This window comes from Atta cephalotes (assembly GCF_000143395.1).
Source record: "Atta cephalotes unplaced genomic scaffold scaffold00022, whole genome shotgun sequence".
NCBI classification, from domain to species: Eukaryota; Metazoa; Arthropoda; class Insecta; order Hymenoptera; family Formicidae; genus Atta; species Atta cephalotes.
The window spans coordinates 3,943,975-3,964,783 of NW_012130086.1; the positions used below are offsets into that span (position 1 = coordinate 3,943,975).

General features: G+C 29.4%; 5 protein-coding genes and 1 pseudogene across 7 annotated transcripts; 2 read left to right on the top strand and 4 right to left on the bottom strand.

Moving 5' to 3' along the window:
* Window positions 1-130: 130 nt before the first annotated feature.
* Window positions 131-1,597, bottom strand: LOC105619747 (DNA excision repair protein ERCC-1). The gene is made up of 4 exons (XM_012201265.1): window positions 1,519-1,597; window positions 929-1,047; window positions 532-726; window positions 131-334 (listed from the first exon to the last, which is right to left on the bottom strand). Exons 1-4 carry the CDS (start codon window positions 1,595-1,597, stop codon window positions 131-133), a joined length of 597 nt encoding a protein of 198 aa, XP_012056655.1.
* An 819-nt stretch (window positions 1,598-2,416) lies between these two features.
* Window positions 2,417-6,051, top strand: LOC105619625. Its single transcript, XM_012201147.1, has 6 exons — window positions 2,417-2,550; window positions 2,623-2,863; window positions 3,474-3,952; window positions 4,427-4,625; window positions 5,006-5,250; window positions 5,493-6,051. Exons 1-6 carry the CDS (start codon window positions 2,417-2,419, stop codon window positions 6,049-6,051), a joined length of 1,857 nt encoding a protein of 618 aa, XP_012056537.1.
* A 1,374-nt stretch (window positions 6,052-7,425) lies between these two features.
* Window positions 7,426-10,210, top strand: LOC105619624. The gene is made up of 5 exons (XM_012201145.1): window positions 7,426-7,557; window positions 8,632-9,156; window positions 9,359-9,447; window positions 9,551-9,775; window positions 10,024-10,210. The coding sequence occupies exons 1-5, from the start codon at window positions 7,426-7,428 to the stop codon at window positions 10,208-10,210; spliced, it is 1,158 nt and encodes a 385-aa protein (XP_012056535.1).
* Window positions 10,211-10,484: 274 nt separating this feature from the next.
* Window positions 10,485-12,471, bottom strand: LOC105619622 (DNA-directed RNA polymerase II subunit RPB7). Of its 3 annotated transcripts, none has more exons than XM_012201144.1 (8): window positions 12,460-12,471; window positions 12,258-12,367; window positions 12,022-12,181; window positions 11,570-11,620; window positions 11,416-11,481; window positions 11,248-11,319; window positions 11,142-11,175; window positions 10,485-10,498 (listed from the first exon to the last, which is right to left on the bottom strand). In XM_012201144.1, exons 1-8 carry the CDS (start codon window positions 12,469-12,471, stop codon window positions 10,485-10,487), a joined length of 519 nt encoding a protein of 172 aa, XP_012056534.1. The 3 variants fall into 3 exon arrangements, with proteins under 3 accessions (XP_012056534.1, XP_012056533.1, XP_012056532.1); XM_012201143.1 differs by lacking the exon at window positions 10,485-10,498 and adding an exon at window positions 10,894-11,068; XM_012201142.1 differs by lacking the exon at window positions 10,485-10,498 and having other exon boundaries at window positions 11,104-11,175.
* A 1,580-nt stretch (window positions 12,472-14,051) lies between these two features.
* Window positions 14,052-14,716, bottom strand: LOC105619626 (annotated as a pseudogene).
* Window positions 14,717-17,248: 2,532 nt separating this feature from the next.
* LOC105619627 (ribonuclease H1-like) lies at window positions 17,249-19,512 on the bottom strand. The gene is made up of 6 exons (XM_012201148.1): window positions 19,412-19,512; window positions 19,102-19,260; window positions 18,355-18,544; window positions 17,946-18,076; window positions 17,601-17,865; window positions 17,249-17,506 (listed from the first exon to the last, which is right to left on the bottom strand). The coding sequence occupies exons 1-6, from the start codon at window positions 19,510-19,512 to the stop codon at window positions 17,420-17,422; spliced, it is 933 nt and encodes a 310-aa protein (XP_012056538.1). The 3' UTR covers window positions 17,249-17,419.
* Between the last annotated feature and the right edge of the window lie 1,297 nt (window positions 19,513-20,809).

The following is a 20,809-nucleotide window of genomic DNA, read 5'->3' on the forward strand; positions in this document are numbered from 1 at the left end:
GGGAAAAAGTTCGTGGCGTTTTTTTAATGCCATCTAATAACAATTAATAACGGAAAAACGTCACGAACTTTTTCCCACACCTAATATTTCTCTAATATATACATATTTTTAAAATATATCTATATATTTCTTAGTAGATAATAATTACTTTTTGATAAGGCGCTGTTTCGCTGCGTTCCATGATATTATCAGGAGGTTTATTTTCATATATTTTATAAGTTTCAATAATTTTTCCTGCATCCTCTGCATTCCATGCTAACATTATTGTCAAGTCTGCCAAAATGGAAATCCTTGTTAAATGTTTCAAAGCATGATGAGGCTCGGGAACATCAATCTAATTGAATAAAAAAGTCTAATATAGATACAAAAACCTATAAAATTTCTAATTTATACACATTAAGAAATTATAAATTATGAATGCATATAATAGAAATAAATAATATAATTACTTAATCATAATTAATAATGTTGTATAAAGAATTATATTAATAGTTTATATTTTTATAAAACAAATATATAAATTTTAATTACCTGTACTAAAAGCACTCGTAAGTTATACGCATTGCCCAACAACTTAAGTCTTTCATGAATATAATCAGGATTTAGTTGGTGATAACGAATTGATAAAAAAAGAGCACATGTAGTTTTTCCCATTACATAATCTGGTACAATGTCGGAATATTCCCATAATACATTTGTTATAAACTTTAATAACGGATTACCTTTCTGGAGAGAAAGAAAAGATATTATACATTTTTAAAATTTAACTAAGTTTTAATATAACATAATGTTTTAAATTTTACTGACAAACTTATTTACTTTCTATAAAAATATATTATTAACTTTGGTTAGTACAGTTTTCAAAATATATTTACTCTTAAAAATTTATATTATAATATTTGATAAAAATATAAGAAAACAGTATTACTTGCTTTGGACTGACAAGGACAGTGCTGGTTCTACTTGAAGATATTGCCGTGGAAGTTTCAGGCTTAGAAGCTGGCAAATCTGTGAAAAACTCAGATTTCTTCAAATTGCTAAAAGCAGCTGGAAAAAAATCCAAGTTATAAGATATATAGATAAAATTTTCAATTGTATTATAAGTAATATTCTAAATAATTAAAACTATTAAAAATAGATCTTGTAAATTAGTCTACTGATACATTTTGCTCATAGATGCCAGTAGAGACATACAACAGAATGTATGGAATAAATATGAAATACATTCACAGATCACAGAATGTGTGATCGTAAATTAACTATAGAAATCAAGCAGAATTTATCATTCAATAACCAATTAATATTTCATTATGAAATTATATATAGATTTTATAGTTTCTCTACTAGTAATTTGTTCAGATTATCAACAGACTTTACTGACAGAACATAAGCTTGTAGATGCAAATTACAATCATGTAGATACAATCTACATGAAAATTTGATTCAAATCTGTTGAAACAGCATATTACTGATATTTTACCTAATAACATTACCTAATAACATTATAATGTAACTTACTTTGGAAAGACATATTTTTAGCTTGTTTTGTCGGACATTCATCATCCGAATCTTCTGCATTTTCTATTGCATTATCCATACTGATTCTACAATAAGTCGGTAGTCCTAAGTCTTATCGTGAATCGATGAAGTCGGCCAATAGCCAACTTGTACGATTAATGTGGTTTCTATCAATGTGGATTAATAATCTCGGTTCAATTTATTCTTGATCTTCTTTTTATTCTTAAAACTAGAAATCAAATTGACCGCAGTCATAGATGCGAAAAAAAACTATCACCTATTAAATTAAGGCTGATTATTAAAACTTATAATTTCCGACTATTCATTGTAAAATCAGCTTAATTTCTTTCTTTCATTACATAAATATTTAGAAGCCGCTCCTTAAACGATATATGTAACCTCAGTTTTGATGCGAGCTGACATCTTTATGATTTTACAAACAGCAGGGGCTCCGCACAATAAAAGGAACAGAGAATAAGAGTTTCAACCTATCAGAAACTATGTATTCCACAATATATGATTTCTGATAGGTTGAAATTCTTAGGGATCCGCAATAATAAAAGGAACACAGGGAACAGAACAAAGAATAAGAATTTCAAGCTATCAGGAATCATGTATTGTGGAATACAATTTCTGATAGGTTGAAATTCTTATTCTCTGTTTCTTTTATTGTGCGGAGCATCCAATTAGCTCCAATAAGAAAATTGCATATTAAAAGTGGTAATGTGGCACTTATGACTCAAGAGTGACACCATGTGGCACTTTTCTAAAATGGAGTATGTCGTCAATCTGCTGATAATTCAACGGCGATCCGGTGACGCTTAACCAAAAAGAAAAAATTAAATCGTTGGAAGGTGAGAGCAATAGGGCAATTAAATTTTGTCAATATTATTGTATAATGGCTCAATATCCGCCCATTAATGTACGTCTGGCAGTAAACAGGGTAGATTTCAATCTAATAACGAATGATGGCATCCAGCCACGGCTTTACACCCCTGGCGAGCAGATATCCAGTCAACCGGATTTTCTGAGGTAGATAGTTGCTTTGATTTTACGCAACACAAGATTGTGAAACTAATGGATTGGAATTGATTATTTAATTAGAGGCCATGGAACTTATGTTGATGATGAGAAAACATTGCGTGCATCTGTTGCTGGAATCTTGGAAAAGGTGAACAAACTTATATCGATTAGGCCCTTGAAGGCACGTTATAATGGAGAGATCGGAGATCTTGTCGTAGGAAGGATAACGGAAGTTCAACAGAAGCGTTGGAAAGTTGATATAAATGCTAAACTTGATGCTGTCCTGTTATTGTCCAGTGTTAATTTGCCTGGTGGTGAATTGGTAAGCTATATATATAAATGAAGCACTTCTATTTTTTAAATATTTGTATAAAATTGTTTGAAATTTAAGCTTTTTATCGAGATTTAAATTTTTTTATGATGTTTAAATTAGTCTTAGGCTGGTATTCATAGTTGATTTTTATTTTAAGACTATCTTAAGTATGTCTTAAGACATTAATGCTTTCTGATTGATTCGTGACATCTCAAAAAACAGAACTTAAGATCTCGAATATAAGAACTGATTGTGAATATTGAATATATGAACTGAATATGAATATTGACCTTAAAGTCTATTTAGAATTTAGAAAAAAAACGTATGTAATTATTATTCTCTTTAATTTATAATAACTTCTTATTTTTACATTTTTTTGGCTTATATAATAAATTGATTTTTTTACTTTGAAAAAAATAATTTTACTATTTATTATTATTGTTATTCTTTAATGTAATAGAATATTGTTTAACCAAAATATATTTCAGAATTATTAAATACTCTTGTAATTAAATTTTTTTATAAAACTTTTATTTAGTTAAATACTAGTGTCAAAATAATAAAAAAAAATGCAACAGTTCTCAATATATATGTATTTGAATATCCTTTAAATTTGCAGAGAAGAAGATCCGTCGAAGATGAACAGACGATGCGCAGATATTTGCAGGAAGGAGACCTGATTTGTGCAGAAGTGCAATCAATCTTCGCAGACGGCTCACTCTCCCTACATACACGAGTATTGAAATATGGCAAATTGTCGCAGGGGATAATGTTAAAGGTACCACCGGTGTTAATTCAACGCAAGAAGACACACTATCACACTCTAGAGAGCGGAGCCATTTTGATACTCGGTTATAACGGCTACGTATGGATAAGTGCAAACATTCAAAATATCGATAAATCCGAGGGTGGTTTCACAGAGGATCTGTCGAAAATTCCTGTGGAAAATCGCAATGTTTGTACACGTTTACGTAATTGCATCTTGATCCTGGCGCAATGCAACATGCTATTATCCGATACCTCCGTGACATATGCTTACGAAGAATCCTCTAAGTACGACGTACACGAATTATTACATCCTGAAGCGATGGTCGACGTGTCGCTGTTAACGCATCAGAGACTTGCGCGATCTATGTAATATATAGCCCAAATGAAATAATACTGTAATGCGAAATGGTATAATTATGAGATAGAAATCTAAAACTATATAGTGAAGGAATAAAATTAATCCTTTCATTTGCAATCTTGAAATGTAAAAGACATGATAAATAAAACAATTTTTTAATGTAATATTGTAATACACCGAGCCATTTGATAATAAATCGATTTGACGGCAAAAGTCGATACTTGTGGAACATTTGTTTCTCTTTGAGAGAATCGAGTGGCTAGATTATAACATATTGCAGATAACGATAGGTATTATATATAAAATACTGCAGTATTTTCATCGATAGATCTATATTTGTCTGAACGGTCCAGGTGTAAAGTGATCGGACAGACGCTAATCTCAGTATTGATTAAACAAGTGGAACTTGGAAACATAGTTACAGATAGTCAGCAAGTAGCGTCGAGAGACATGGACGCGTGTTTTAACGCCTTCGATAAAGACGGCGACGGATTCCTGTCGATTTCCGAATTTGATCTCGTATGTCGCGCATTGTTTCGAAATGATCGCGGCAAGATTTATGGCCTCGAAGAAGATCAACTGCGCGAGGTGTATTCAATCTTCGATCTCAAAGGCGACGGCCTGATCGACCGGGAAGAGTTTGAGGTATATAAGAGATACATTATATTATTAAACTTCAACTTATAATATTCATTTTAAGAGAGAGCTTAAGATATCAAATATAGAAAAAAATAATTTAAGTTTAAACTTTTTTTAAATAAAAAGTATATTATTAGTTATATTTTTCTAACAATTTTTTTTGCTATCTTATCTGGGAAGATAATAAGATATCTATATATATAATGATATTAACGCAATCAATTTTATTTATTTAAGTATTTTGTTTTCTTTTTTAAATTTATTTTAAATTATTTACTAAAAGTGTTAATAAATATCTGAATTGATGTATTCAAAACTTTACAATGACTTTCTTAATACTTATATATATACTTGTATAAAATTGTTTCTATTGGTCCAACTTGTAGGTGTGCTGGAACCGATGGATCAAAGTATGCACACGTCCCAAAAGCGCTTTCCTAATTGTGGATGTGCAAAATGATTTTATAACAGGTTCCTTAAACATAAAGCAATGCGCCGCGCAACACGATGGTTCGGAAGTAATCGATCCAATTAACCAATTGTTGGAAACTGTACCGTTCGATGCAGTATTTTATTCTTTGGATTGGCATCCCGTGGACCATGTATCTTTCATTGATAATTTGCACTTGAGGTAATTATATCTCAACATATTACAAAATGCAAAATTTACAATCTATTATATCTTTACTTAAGATGTATCTATACAATCTTAAAACATTAAATTTTATATGTTCGACTGCTCTATTTTTATTAAAATATCAAAACTTATTCATTGATATAAAAAGTACGAAGCAGGCAATTATAAAAAAAGAAAAAGTAGCGGGAAAAAAATCTTTGCATATTGATATTTATTAGCAAATGTCGTTATCGCAGAGAAGTAGACATCAGCAGCAATATCTCGAAGGAAGCGGCGCAGGTATATGACACAGTAACGTTTCAAGGACCACCGTTACTGAAACAACGCCTATGGCCTCGTCATTGCGTACAGGATTCTTGGGGTGCCGAGCTCCATAAGGATCTGAAGATCGTCGACAAAGCGATCAAGATCTACAAGGGCACGAATTCAGAAGTCGACTCGTATTCGGTGTTTTGGGACAACAAGAAGCTCACCGAGACCACGCTGTCATCGCAGCTGCAAGAAAAAGGCGCCACCGATATCTATATCTGTGGATTGGCCTATGACGTTTGCGTGGGCGCTACTGCAGTGGATGCGCTCACCAGCGGTTATCGCACTATACTGATCGATGACTGCAGTCGTGGCGTAGACCTCGTTGACATCGAGAAGACCAAGGCCACTGTAATAGGTAGCAATGGCGTGATAGTGAATTCCAGCCAGGTGAAGGCTATGGTGGAAGGAAGAGACCGACGACCGGAACTCGGTTACAAACTCGCATTGGAAATTAAGCAAAAATTGAGCCTCGGTGAAGAATAATTGTAGCAAATAGTATAGTATACCTAGAAACATTTAAATGATAGATTAATATGAAAGACCATAATCTCATTTTGAAGTAGATCTTGTATGCTTAGAAAAGTTAAAAATGAAAAAGAAAAAATGAAGAAAATGAATTAAAAAATGGAGATACCTTTTTCCGTTAAATATTAAGATAGTTAAATTAAGATAGTTAAATGAAAATAGTTAAATATTAAGATAGTTAAATTAGATATTAAAACATAAGTATTGAATTTATTAATATAAGTATTATTTTTGGAAAGAATTCATTAGGAGAGATAAAATTTATAAAATAAATTAGAAAGTCTGATCAAAGATCTGAAATGATGATATAAGTACTTAAACTTAGTTTAGATATAAAATAATATATAAAATAGTGCGTAGATAAAATTCAGTCGGTTTTAGAACTTAATGGTAAATTGAGTTAAGAATGATTTATCTATGTGTATGTATATACACATTAATGAGAATTAAGTTCATTGAGAACAAAATTTTCATAACATGTACTTATAAAGTTATTATGTTACAAAATAACAAGAGAAAGTCTAAAATTAAGTCTTAGAATGCTGCATATATTGATACATGTAAAATTATTATCTTGAGGTGAAGGAATATAGGAAATTAAGCATGAGTTTTATTACATTATACATTTATAGTAGAATTCAATAATGTTGCGTATTATTCGTTCTTGATTTACAATAAATGATTTGTCAATAAAAAAATTAAGTATTAATATACAAATATTGTGTTATAATTTCTAAGAAAATAATCGGCTAATATTTGCTTTATTATGATTTAATCTACAAATTTTATAATAGTTTTATAATATTTTATATTTTCATTAACTTTTACAAATTATTAATTTCATTTTTTAATAGATTCGTAACATATATACATATAGATATGTAGATGATGAATCGTAACATATAGATATAAACATAAACATGTTATAAAATATTAAATAAATTATGAATTTAGTGCGGGATGATGTTTTATATGCGCCCCCGATTTTATTTATCAGAAATTTACATAAAATTTCACAGCTATATAAAATAAAAAAATATTGTGTACAGCGAATTTCGAGCTATTTTAAAAATATGTATTTTGGCGCTACTTTATGAAGCGCTATCTCGCGAAGCGCAAAAGAACGTGTCCGAATTCTTCGAACCGGAAACAGCCGGAAAGAGTAACTGCGGACCGCGCAAGATCGTGTTGAAAGACACCACGCGTGTAGATCACCGCATAGTAGTTAACACGTTAATAGTGACTTGACACACCGTGTTGCATTGTGTTTGTGGGTCGTCGTGGACTATGTCGTTGATCTGAATAAGCTATCATCACGCGCGATAGCGTAACATGTCTTTGTGCTTTCGCACGTTGCCTGGTCGGCTGTCGTCGCTCGTAAGCGGCGGCAGCAGCCGAAAAACACCGTCAAAACTCGACCGTAATCAGCTACAGAAGAATGAGTCATCCGCCTTTCTGAAGCAGGTGCGTCGCGTTCATGACCGATTTCATTTGGCAAGTCTCGTGTCATAGCGTGTAGACTACCTGCCAGCGACTGACTGTTCTAACCTCCAAATGCTTACATAATCGCGTGATTTCGTAGCAACGACAACGTTGAAACTCGATTCACAGAACATGAATTTTTGTTGTAATTTCTGCGACAGCGACGAAATCCGAGTCTCAGATTCTTGTTAAGTCGTGATGATTAAGAGTGGTTTGATGAGACATCGCACGTTGTCGCAAAAATGAAAATGTCTTGTACACATGGGACTTTGTTGATTATAGTTTACAGAACGTTCCGGAAAAATCATGCATTTTTTCTTTGCAATTATAGACTTATTTGAAGCGAATTTTTCTGTAGTAAAAATACAAGAGATGACTGTAGATTTATGATAATAAGCTTCTAATAGATGACTAAACTACAAATTAAACTTAAGTAGTCTAAGTTTAAAAATAGAAACCATTATAACATGAGTGCTAATAAATCTAACACACACACACAAAAACACACGCGCGCACACACACACACACACACATATACACACATATACACAGGATTTTTCACATTTTCTCTTAAGGATGTATTCTTCAGATAATTTTGAAACAAAGATCCTAATACAAAAATATCGAGACTACAATAATTTTTTGAATTATAAGTTAACTTTAAATGCTTATAAGTCAAAAAGCCATTTTACTTTTATAGTCTCTATTATTATTTCCCGAATGGAATGTTTGAAATAATCAAGAAATAATAATAGAGGCTATAAAAATAAAATAGTTTTGAATTTATAAAGTTAGTTTATAGTTAGTTAGCTTATAATTAGTTAGCTTAGAGTTAGCAAATAATTATTGTAGTCTTGATATTTTTGTATTATATTTTCGTCTCAAAATTACCTTAAGAATATATTTTTAGTAGGAAATACGGTAGTTGAGACATTTTGTATATAAAACTGTTATTTATATTTTAGTCTGAATAATTTCCAATTTATAATCTTTTATGTTATAACTTCTTACAACTATATACTGCTGTAAAATCTTACCATATCTATAAATTTTCAGTTCAGTTTGGATACACAGAGAACACTGTCTGTAAGAGCAAACACCACAGAAAAGTTAATACCTTTTGCAGGATGTACATTTCCTCCAAATTTATCGTTGACTTATCTTGACGTTCACAATCAATGGAATAAAAAGCTAGCCAAACGATACTCTGACGATGAGAGCAAGAATACAATGTATTGGGTCCAAAGCCCATGCAGGCTGCATAAGTCACAAAGACTCAGTATTGCCTTCTTGAAAGGCAGGAATCATTTACCTCCTACAGAAATCATGTCAAACAATGCTAAAATGTTTCAGGCACAAAGTGTTATAGGAAATGTTAACGATAATTCATTTCTATGTAATAATAGGGTGATTTCTTTAGAAAGTTTACACAGTAGTCAAGAAACAATTGATAAAAATATCTTATTTATTTCTGCTGCAAGCAATACTCTAAAAATGAACTCGGAACAGTCACTACAAGAAAACGAGGGTAAACCATCGCAGAAACAATTGCAATCCGTAGTCGATTGTCTTAGTCACGATGTATGTTATATAATTTACAGGATATTTCAGAATTATTGCACTTTCATTGACTTGGATTCGAAACTTACAATCACACTCCTTCAGAAATGAAGTACAATAATTCTGAGACAATTTTCTTAGGCATAGTTGTCTAGGATAAGAGATTCTCTTATGCTAGATAATTCTCTGGGCTATTATTTTCTGATTGAAATATTGTTTGTAGTTACCAAAATTGTTTGTGAAACCTTTGGATATTTCGATATATACTGATGATATAGTTTTTATCAATAATATTAGAGGAATAACAACAAGGTAAATTAATTTTATTACATAAATTAATTTCTAAAACAATAAGGAATGTCTTACATTTTAAATATTGCTATTTCTTCATATATATATTTAAAAATTATTGTAGGGGGATTAACAATTATATTAAACAATTAATACTGCTTAGAATGATTGGTCACTTGAAATTTGCATATGTCAAATTAGATATGATAAAGATAACAATGCATCCTGAAAGTGATACCATACAAGTTCGTTGGCGTATACGAGGTATCACAGGCTGGAAGGTGTTTACTACGTTTTGGAAGTATAGATTTTGGAAAATAAAAGATGCCATAAATACCAATCACGATATGTAAGTGTCATCTGTATTTCAAAATTCATATTAACAAAAACATAATTGTAATAAAATTGTCATAAATTCTCGTAAACATTAATTCCAATTAATTGAAATTTTACTGTATTTGAAAAGAACTTTACTTTTCTAATTCTGTATTAGAGATTTTTTATTCTATCTTCAAGAAAAAATAAAATATTTAAATTCCCTTTAACTAATTTTCCTTATAGAAACTATGAAAATAATATGTATGGGAACTATTTCAGATGGTACGATGGTTTCTCTACTTTTTATGTTAATGCTAATGGCAAAGTCTATAAGCATATTGCGGACAAGATGATGCCCGATCAAGATATAGTCATGAAAAAGGAAGACCTTCGTATCGCATCGAAATTAGCGCTATTCACAAATCTTGCAAATATATTTGGCAGCAACGAAAATTCTATGAATTGAATATCGTTGTAATCACTGCTGGCTGATGGAATTATACAATTTTATTCAAATTATCACAACGAACAGAATAAGAATGCTTTTTTCCACAGGTCAGTCGTTTCGCATGTTGCTGGCAATTTCATTGCAAATCCTTATGAAACGATGATTGGTAGTAAATGAGAAATATGTGAATTAAAAAAGATGTACATTACCTAAATAGTATCTTGTATGATTATAAATTACCTATATCTGATTTTTTAATTGCTTAGTAATAGCAAGTCCATATAATTTTGCATTAGTAAAATCTATCTATTTCGTATCTTTTCCGTAAAAAGATGACAATTATATTGCAGTATATTTAAAAAATATTAGAAAATGAGATAATTGTTTACCAGAGTTAATAAGGCTATGTATATTATTATTTGTTTTGCCTTTATAGATTGTTAATACATAAGATATTAATATTTTTTAAATATATATATATATGTGTGTATATATATATATGTATATATATATATATATATGTATATATATATGTATATATATATATGTTGTACTTAATTTTATTTTATAGATATTACATTATCTATCTCACAATTTATAATTTCTTTGAGAATTGTTTTAATTCATTATTCTAACAATTATAAAAGATATTTAAATTGTTACCTAAATTCTATCTAAATATGATTTTATATACTATTATTATATTTTCATATCTTTTTGTCGGATTGATTACATTGATATTACACTGCTTATAAAAAGATAGAAAATATTTTAAGATTACACTTGTATTGTTTTCAAAATATAAAATATATTCAGATAAACTAATAAATATTTTTAAATAAGACAGATTGTAGCCATGCTAGTTGCATACGAGGCCTGAAAAAGGGAAAAATAAATTATAAATGTATCATTTAAATGCCTTGCAAAACAACGTTAAATATCCTGTTACCTAAATAATCATCCATTAACGTGCCAATAGCAAACTGAAACAAAAAATTGAATATGTATGTAAATTGATGTAAAACAAAAAGATTCATTGTTAATTTAATACTTACAATTCCCGTGGCGTCAACTCTTGTGCCCACAATTTTTAATCTAATTTCGTCATCTGCTTGAATAACTACGTCCTGAAAAATATGTTTGATTTATTACTCTCACAATTACAAAATTATAAACATCACAATTATAAAATTTATGTTGCAACATTTTATGACATGACTTACTTCTTCTTTTGATTTGTAACAGGCTGGATTCACATTCGGACAAAACTGCATATCCTCTGGAATTGACTATAGGAATTTAAATTTATATATAATATTTATGTCATATATAACACAAATTTAATTACTATATTTCATAATTATTACAATTACTTACGTGATGAGATATAAAGCATGAAAGTGGGCCTATTTCAGCAAACATTCCAACCTGTAAATGTGACAATCATAAGACATCAAGTTGTTTAACAATTAATAAACGAATGTTAAGCGCATGGCATGGCAGACAGCGTCTATCATGCCAGAGATTCCGAATTCGATCCCAATAAGAATTAAAATATTTACGCTTGTGTCTTCTCTCGGAAAAGGCCGGCAACCTTGAGGCCTCCCGAGAGTATCGTTGCTCACAAAAACACCTCTCGAAAATTCATTGTTTGGAACTGACATTTAAAACTGTAGATCTCATATGCTTGTAGCGATTGAATAATGTATGCGCACCACAAGCATATGAGAGAGGTTAATATAGCCAGAAGCCTAACGTAAAAAAGAAGAAAAAAAGAACGAATGTTTAAACAGATCGTTCTATACTCTTGAAAAAGCATCTATTTGTACCTTATTTACTTGAGTCACAATCGCGTCTAGTACTTCACCCTTGAATGGTCTGAATACAATCGCTTTATACTTGACTGGATATACTACAAAACCTTGTCCTGGTTGTATAATACCAGCTCCTATATTATCAATTGTCGTGACAGCTACAACAAAACCATATCTGAACAAACATATAAAATTAATATGACTTAAGGTTTCGGAACTTTTAATACCAAAAATATACAAAAGATACTCACTTTCCTGTACAAGTTCCTTCTACTTCTGTATAGAGCTTTTGCTTTACAGTGTCGAGTAATTGGGGACCAAAGTATCGGGGATGTAACAAAATCTCATGTTCTAAAGAAATCTATATTTATTTCAAAAATTAAAAAGCAATTAATTTTGTTCTTTTGAATTTAATTAATAGTAGAATTGTACAGAAATATGAAATTAACTTACATGGTAAAACATGATTAAGTATTGATTGAAATATTATAAATATATAATTCAATTTAAATTTTTGAGAAAGTATTAAATAAATTTATCACTTAGACAAGTTTATATCAAGTCAGTAAACAATATTTTATCTGTTTTTCACTAGTTGATGAAGGATACAGTCAGATACAGTAAACAAAAATCTATATAGGTTATATTCCAATCGCATGCAATCGTTAAGCTCCAAATATAATGGTACATTCAACAAATTCAAGTTTAGTGACCGCTCGTTGTTATTGATGTATTCTTCTAGATCTAAAATTCTGATTGGAAAAGAATACACTATTAACAGTTAGCGCTCACTCAACTGTTGAGTCCGCTGAATGCGCTCAATGATGCAGCCAGAACAATCCAAAATAACACGATTTCAATCCATCAGAAATCAGATACATTGGAATATACAATTTCCAATGAGTTGAAATCGAGTTATTTTTATTGTTATCGCTATCTCTTCGTATGTGTCCGGAGATTTAGTAAATATATTAAGGAGTTCTGCACAATAAGGAACAGAGAACAGAGAATAAGATTTCAACCTATCAGAAACTGTGTATTCCACAATACATGATTTCTGATAGGTTGAAATTCTTATTTTCTGTTCCCTGTTCCTTTTATTATGCGAAGCTCCTAAACGTTTTATTCTAGCATGACAAAAAACGAAGTTCGGAAATTTCCTTATATTGTATTTTATTAAGGCGCATTTTTCAAATTCAATTATTTTTCTCACAATAAGGAAGAACAAATTTTCTACTATTTCAAATATTCTAGAAAACATTTAATATTAAAAAAAATATAGTTCAAAATATAGTTCAATATAATAGAATAAAAATTTTTTATATTTTTATGTAATAATTATATTTCATAAATATATAATATATAATTTTATATAAATGCTATATTACAAAAACATTTATAATATCTAATAACCTATTTATAAAATTATGTAAAAATATAAATTAAATTTTATTTTTAGCTTTTATATAAGATGTTGGAAAAATACTAAAGTGATCACCTAAGCAAAAATGAATTCGATTCCCACTCTTATTACGTACCTACTTCATGTATGGCATTAGGCATTTAGATTAGAAAGATATATTGTTGATAAACATAAAGAATTAAAATATGAATTTGATCCCAGATTAATCTAAGGATAGATAAAAAAACAATTATTATTGAAGAACAAAAAATTTCAAGTCTTAAAAATAATTCCAATTTTCCAGGCAAGAATTCGATAAAGTTTGTTCACAAACTCTCGTAATAAAAAAAATTGCCATTTTAATGAAATCAGAAATTATAATTTTTTAAAAATTATAAAATAAGTAGTTGTATACAGATTTATTTATTTATTAACCTCGTGGAATATTTTTAAAGAAAATGCACGAGTTATCAACTTATATGTAATATCAATAACATGCAAAATTAAAATAATACATTCCATAACTGATCTAAACTTTTAATAAACTAAGTTTATATTTTCCATAATATAAACTCTATATGATAACATAAACTTTTCAGAAAAAAAATTGAGATTCTCTAATTATTCTCATAATGACATCTCTTTAATTATTATCTTTCTAGTAAGTACGTATGCCTTTTTCGACAAAATATCCATTTTCCTGCCACTCCTGTAAAGACGTTCGCGTACGATGACAGTGTTTCTTCCTTTCTGCAAATCGACAGTCTATTGTCATCATCAAGGGAAATTGAAAATTAAAGCAGTTAATGTAGTGTTAAATTCAATTTAAAACTTAAAAAACATTTCTAGAATTGGGACAAAGTGAAATATAATGTTATCACATTGCACCTTTTAATTATTAATACATAATGACTAAAACTATTTTGTTCAGTGTTAAAGTGCCCTTAGCAGTTTCCAAAATATTTTCTATTTCATACCGTGTAATTAGTACGTTGATGGTAACTTCACCACGGTAATTTCTTAGTGCAATTTGATTGTTATCTCGATAGCTTTACTGTTAGTTTTAAATAACTGTCCAGCATTTGAAGAATATTGATCAACAAAGTTCCAAGCTTGATCTAGTGTATCAAACTTCTTAAATTTGTTATGGGAATATCCATGAACCTGATCTTTGCAATCCTCCCTAACATAAAGTATTAATTTAGATTCTGATTGCAAAAAGCATAATTTTCAATTATTTTATCAATTTTCTTACCAATTGTCATAAACTCCAATCGAACGACCGCTAGCCACTGCATAGTAAGGCATTCTGACAAAAAAAAAAATTCAGAAATTTCAGACTTTAATTTTTTGCACATTGCTAGTTTATATATAAGATCTTTTCATTTGGTAACACAAGTGTCGTTCTATCTTTATTATTTATTAAATATAAAGAAGATAAAACGATGCTTGTGTCAACTTATATTATCAAATAGAAAGCACCCATATTTTATTACTTTTATTATTACGTCAACAAATCATATTCACAAAAAAAAGAAAATATCAAAAAAAGGAAAATACAATTATAAATCTGTTCGTGTTGCCTGCACTTTTTGTACTCAACATCTTTGCTTTCTTTTTCAACGTTCAAATATATATCTATCTCAAATTCGATTTATGGAGAAATCTGAACTGATAACATAAGATAGATGTAGTCTTATAGGACAAAATTGATTAAAACTATAACATACAAGTATATGTAAAATTCATGTGGTGTTAAATAATATAAGACTAAAGATATTTTATAATTTTTGTTCTGATACTGAAGATGACCTAATCTAAGGTCGACGTTTATCATTATATTATCGTTATATATAATATGAAGGAATAAGTACTATTACACTAATATCTTATTTGGCTTTTATGCTCCTTGAATAATTTATTCTATCTATCACATTTTAAGTTCAAAAATTTTGGGGAATTTCAAACAACGCAAACAGATCATGTAATTATTTTTTGCTTTTTTCTTTATCTTGCAAATATAAATTTCAAGAGTATAATCAGAAAAGAGCAAATCTTGCATTAAAAAATTTTTTTGACTTTCTCTTTATTATATCTATAATTACAGTTTATTAAATGTATCAGAAGGAACATAATCACAAAAAAAGCATATTTTCAGTAATATTTATATAAGTCTTGATTGCAATTCTCAGGATATTCTCATAATTATTAATTAAATTTATTATTAAATTATTATTAAATTTCTTTAATTATTATCTTTCCAGTAAATACGTGTTCCCGTCCTTTTTGGCTGAACTTTGCACCAGTTCATCTTTCTTCCTTTTCTTTCCTCTTGGAGAGGAAAATGAACTGGTACAAAAGTTCAATCAAAAATAACAGGCCATGTATGTGTTCTTCAACAAAATATCCATTTCTGTCCTCAACATCATGATTGCGTTAATTAATAACTTCATAATTAATATTGATCAATAATTCTACATATAATATTTTTACATTTGTATGTTCCAATTGTAAGAGATATGATGAAGTAATAAAAAAATGACGCAATGAAGCAACAAATCCTCGCCTGTTCGATAAACCGAAAATCATTATCCGAGATCTATAATCTTTTTGCAAGCAAAAATGTCATCAAAACTTATTTGATTATTTGCAATGTCAGCAATTAGCGTAGTAATTTTAAAACTTTCAGCCCTATGCTACTTAACAACATTCGTTCAATACAAAAAGTCGTACGAAATGTCGAAAATGATGAATGATTATTGGCCTTTTTTTTATTAGCGAACGATGCATATAGAACGCTATGTATAGAAAATTTGAATCCATGATTCCTCTCGACGATCCTATCATGTGACTATTCGAGAAATTTCATTGGCAGAGAATGGGAAATGGAAAATTTGGGATGGAGCTAATCCTACGTCGCTAATTGGCTGATTTATTACACATTTTCTAATTTGAAGTTTTTCCACTAAATTTAATTAGATAAATTCACTAGGCCGATGGTAACATCTGGTTGGTTGAGATTGCTGTGATTCACTGACTTTGACAAAAAAAACTACAATTGCGACGATTGTCAGATCTGAATTATCTAAAATCTCGAGCTTGCTGCGAATAACTTCGCGCGGTAAATCCAAAAGTCTGTGGATCCGTTCGGTCGATGATTTTCGCGAAAAATGGCATTTTCACAATCGCATCAACAAGAATTAATTGAATTGGCCGAAATAACGGGAATCTCCACGGGACCCGGAGTTTTTCGGTGAGACATTTGTCGAGAGTTATCAAAAGTGGAATTTCGCCCACGGACATAACCTCTCTGCACGGTTTTATCACAATTTTCTCTGTTTACAGAATTGTATTGGAATTATTGGCATTACGAGTATCTCCAGAGGATATTTATACCCTTCTTAAACAAATATCGACGAGATCGTCGAAATCGCTGAACCAACAAACAATAAACGAGAATGCGCAAGCTTCTGTCTCATCTATGAAACAATGATCTTGTATGTTAGTTTACTGATTTGGTAATTGGTAACTTTAACAATTACATCGCAATAAAGAATGTATTTATGTAGATAGAAATATAAAAATAGCAATGTATTTTTCTAGAAATAATTTATAGTATGGAAAATATAATTTATCCATTCGTATTTCTCATATTTTATTTGACAAGAATTAGTCATTTTTGTCATTAAGTATGATTTAGTCATATATATTGTAACCATTTTTGTGATAGCAATTTCTGTTTATATGCGCAAAAGTATAATATACTCTACAATTTTAATCATATTTTGTGTCTGATTGTATTATTTTTATAATAGTAAAACTCATTAAAAAAAGAAAGAATGAATTATAGATCAGATTTATTATATATTATAACAAAAGTTAATTATATTTCAATGTACAATAAATACTTCATAATATTTTCTATAGAAAAGTTTATGTATGCAAAAATAAAACAAATAATCTAAGATATAATTTATAAGAAGTACTTGTACTTTACATCTTTTATTCAACTTAGTTTTTATATCGCAGGCAGCCTTCTCTTGCCAGTTTGTCTGCCATTTCATTACCATGAATTCCTGCATGTCCATTCACATGATTCTAGAAGATTGAATGTCTTTCACAATAGTATTTATATTAATTGTAAATATTATATATATATATATATATATATATTAAATAAAAAATTGCTTACCCAAGCAACAGTCAAGTTCTCTAATTCTTTCTCCATTTCTAATAATTCTGTTTTATTTATAACTGGCTTGTTATCTACAGTTTTCCATCCTCTTTTCTTCCACACTGGCATCCATTGTGTAATGCAAGAGATGAGAAATTTAGAATCAGTGTTGATTTTCAACTTCTTGATTCCTACCTTTTTCGCCTGTCTCATAGCTACTGTAACAGCTTGGATTTCTGCCATGTTGTTAGTAGGTCGTCCATTTACCGGTTCAGATATATTTCTACGAAAATTATATCTATATTACGCGCAGATTCATTGAGTTTTAGTAGACAATGGACAAGACTGAAAAATAAAATATACAAGGGATGATTGTCTTGAAACCAAACACCGATACCGGCTCGTGCATTCTTATATCCGTTTGAACTGCATGCGCCATCCGTAAAAACATTCACATAGCCATCTTCATCCATGATAAAATCCACTTTGTCATCCTATACAATCCAAATTTATGAAATATAATTTTGCAGTATAATATTTTTTATTTATTTTTATTTATTTTATTTATTTTTATTTATTTATCAATATATGAAATTCTCAGACCATACTAATCAACTATAATACATCAGCTAGATCAATTATTCAATTATAAAATAAAAAATTGATAAAATTATAAATTATGCGCTTTGATATTAAAATTAAAAAATTATAAATAATAGAGTTGATCAGTTTTAGTTTTTGAGAAGTTATTGATATATTATTAATTTCAAACCTGGTTAAGACACTGAGCTAATCTAAGGCAATTGTTTGAAATGTCAGTTATTTTTCTCTTTTTGTTTGGGTGTTCATTACTATCGTCACTTGTAGATAAAGTCCTCTTTGAAATTGATGATAATTTTGTCTGAATTATTGCAGACTGCTTACCACCAAGTGTAAACAATTGTTTCGGCAAGGTTTGAGATCTACATAAAATATTAGCTTTAAATGATATATTGTAATACGATTTCAGAGTTTCATTAACTTCGCAATATCTCTTTATTATGTTAAACAGGAATTATTATTAACTCTCTATCAGCAATGCAAGATTTTTTAAGACAGTCGATTTTTTTGATTGTGGAAATTTTAAGAAATTAAATAATGGAGTTCGCTATCATTTTATTATTTTTTTCCCAAAGAATTTGAGATTCTTTTTTATTCATAAAGGTACTTAAATAATTTAACGTTTTAAATCAACATCATTGTATTTTTTTTAAATACTACCCTAAAGTATTGTAACTCAAAAAGATTTTTTTTCATTCTCACTCATATAAAGTTATGCACTTTTAACCAATATTATGTTTTTTATAATTTTATTTCTATTACGATAAAAACGATGTTAAAGATTTAAAAAATATATAAAAATTTTTTTCAGATTTTTATATAGTTTAAATCAATAAAAAAATCTATGTTATGGACCTCAACAACTCAGGATGTAAATCATAATCAAAAATTTCATACTACCAGAAGAGTTAATATTTACCTTGCAGATTTTACAATTTTCGATGAAACAAGGCTCTTAGAATTTGTTCCCTCAGTTGAAGAAGAACGCTCCTTTATGAAGTTTCGAGCCTCACTTTCTGTTGCAAATTTTTTGTATATTGATCCAGGAAATTTAAGAACCTGAGCACTGCATTCATCCCTGTTAAAAATAGAAAAACTTTTATTTAATTTTTTTTTAAACAGATTCTTATATAAGCTCAAAATAAACCACAAATCTATTTAATTTGTTTAGCAAATATACAAACTCTAATTTCTTTTTTCTGATTTATTAGTTAAATTGATTTCCTTACCATGTAGCATAAATTCCAGGTTTTCGACCCCTGGCTACTGCATAGTAAGGCATTTTGCTTAGGAAATAATGCCTTGTTATAAATACAAAATTTAATTTCATCAATTTGCTCAATACATATGATCCTCTTCCTGGATAATCATATTTTTATTTAATGTTTGCACTTTTACTACCAATGTTATTAATATATCACTTGCAGGATTTCCTGATAAAAAAATTAAGCTTTTTACTGGTAATTTCTGTTCATGGAATAAATATATGTTCTATTATTGATGTAACAAGAATCGTTAAATGTACATCTGTAAAGAATAAAAAATAATAATTAATTAAGGTGCATCTTAAAATTACATTTATTTTTATAAATAATTACTTATTTTTCTATATTGAAATTTGCAGTTCTATTACAAAATTTATTATTATATTACAAATTACACTTACATAATTTTTAAATTTTTATAACTGTAACTAAGATTAATTTATATAATTTCACAATTTAATATTGTTTTTATAATATATATTTTTGTTTACATTCTTTAATTTATCTTATTATATACAAATTCACAATCCACAAAGTACATTAGAGGTTAGAGTGATCACAATAGAAAGAATAAGGAATTAAGAATAAAGAATAATGATTCCAATCTATCAGAAACCGTGTATTCCGGTGTATCCGATTTCTGATAGGTTGAAATCTTTATTTCTAGCTAATTTCTTCTATTGTGACTGCACCCATATCATTGGAGTAATGTAAACCATATGTTAACGGCGTTAACGCTAAATATGCAATAATATCATAAAGCGCGTTCTGAATATAAGCCTTTTTCCAGAAACAACACTTAACTTCCGAAAAAAAAATGTTCAAGATTTATTTATATACTCTATCCGAAAACTAATCTATTCTCCAATGAGCGTTCGAATTCAATGATCGCAACAATCGCAGCGAAGCATCGCCAAGTTTCGGGCGCGTTCGATAAAGAAGGCTAGTTTGCTTGCAAATGAATATGATTGGTTGTTACTTATAGATCCAACTCGCATTCATAATCGCATTCAATTGCTCGGCGAGCTTAGCAGCTTTGTCCGGCTTGAATGCGCTCTATATAAATCGCGCGCCCGCGTTTTGCTAATTATTGCAAACTTGCGATTTGCGATATCTCCAACTTGGAGCTACAGCCGCCTGCTGTACGTCGTGTTGCATTGCACGGAGGAGGGCTACAACTGTTATTCCGATTTCGAGAGTCGCATGATTTTTTTTTCAAAACCGAATAATTTAATTTTTTCGGAAGGTAGAGCAAAATTCGATTAGAACTCATTAATTTAATTCAAGAAAAACGACTCGAAAGTATCATTGGAATTTGTCAACAAGGTATTCAATAATTCTTATATATTACTAAACTATATT

Bases quoted from the DNA above. Each gene is read 5' to 3' on its own strand.
- LOC105619622 (XM_012201142.1), bottom strand. The intron at 11,482-11,569 runs GTAAGTAATTGT...AAATTCCTATAG, and splicing joins CATGCTTTATATCTCATCAC to TCAATTCCAGAGGATATGCA. The intron at 11,320-11,415 runs GTAAGTCATGTC...CATATTTTTCAG, and splicing joins GTTACAAATCAAAAGAAGAA to GACGTAGTTATTCAAGCAGA.
- LOC105619624 (XM_012201145.1), top strand. From the start codon at position 7,426: ATGTCTTTGTGCTTTCGCACGTTGCCTGGTCGGCTGTCGTCGCTCGTA. The intron at 9,157-9,358 runs GTATGTTATATA...TATTGTTTGTAG, and splicing joins TCGATTGTCTTAGTCACGAT to TTACCAAAATTGTTTGTGAA. The intron at 9,776-10,023 runs GTAAGTGTCATC...GAACTATTTCAG, and splicing joins ATAAATACCAATCACGATAT to ATGGTACGATGGTTTCTCTA.
- LOC105619627 (XM_012201148.1), bottom strand. From the start codon at position 19,512: ATGAAATTAAATTTTGTATTTATAACAAGGCATTATTTCCTAAGCAAA. The intron at 19,261-19,411 runs GTAAGGAAATCA...TATTTTTAACAG, and splicing joins CCTGGAATTTATGCTACATG to GGATGAATGCAGTGCTCAGG. The intron at 18,545-19,101 runs GTAAATATTAAC...TATTTTATGTAG, and splicing joins AAAATTGTAAAATCTGCAAG to ATCTCAAACCTTGCCGAAAC.
- LOC105619625 (XM_012201147.1), top strand. From the start codon at position 2,417: ATGGCTCAATATCCGCCCATTAATGTACGTCTGGCAGTAAACAGGGTA. The intron at 2,551-2,622 runs GTAGATAGTTGC...TTATTTAATTAG, and splicing joins AGTCAACCGGATTTTCTGAG to AGGCCATGGAACTTATGTTG. The intron at 5,251-5,492 runs GTAATTATATCT...TCGTTATCGCAG, and splicing joins ATTGATAATTTGCACTTGAG to AGAAGTAGACATCAGCAGCA.
- LOC105619747 (XM_012201265.1), bottom strand. From the start codon at position 1,597: ATGGATAATGCAATAGAAAATGCAGAAGATTCGGATGATGAATGTCCG. The intron at 1,048-1,518 runs GTAAGTTACATT...ATTTTTTTCCAG, and splicing joins TAAAAATATGTCTTTCCAAA to CTGCTTTTAGCAATTTGAAG. The intron at 727-928 runs GTAATACTGTTT...CTTTCTCTCCAG, and splicing joins TCCTTGTCAGTCCAAAGCAA to AAAGGTAATCCGTTATTAAA.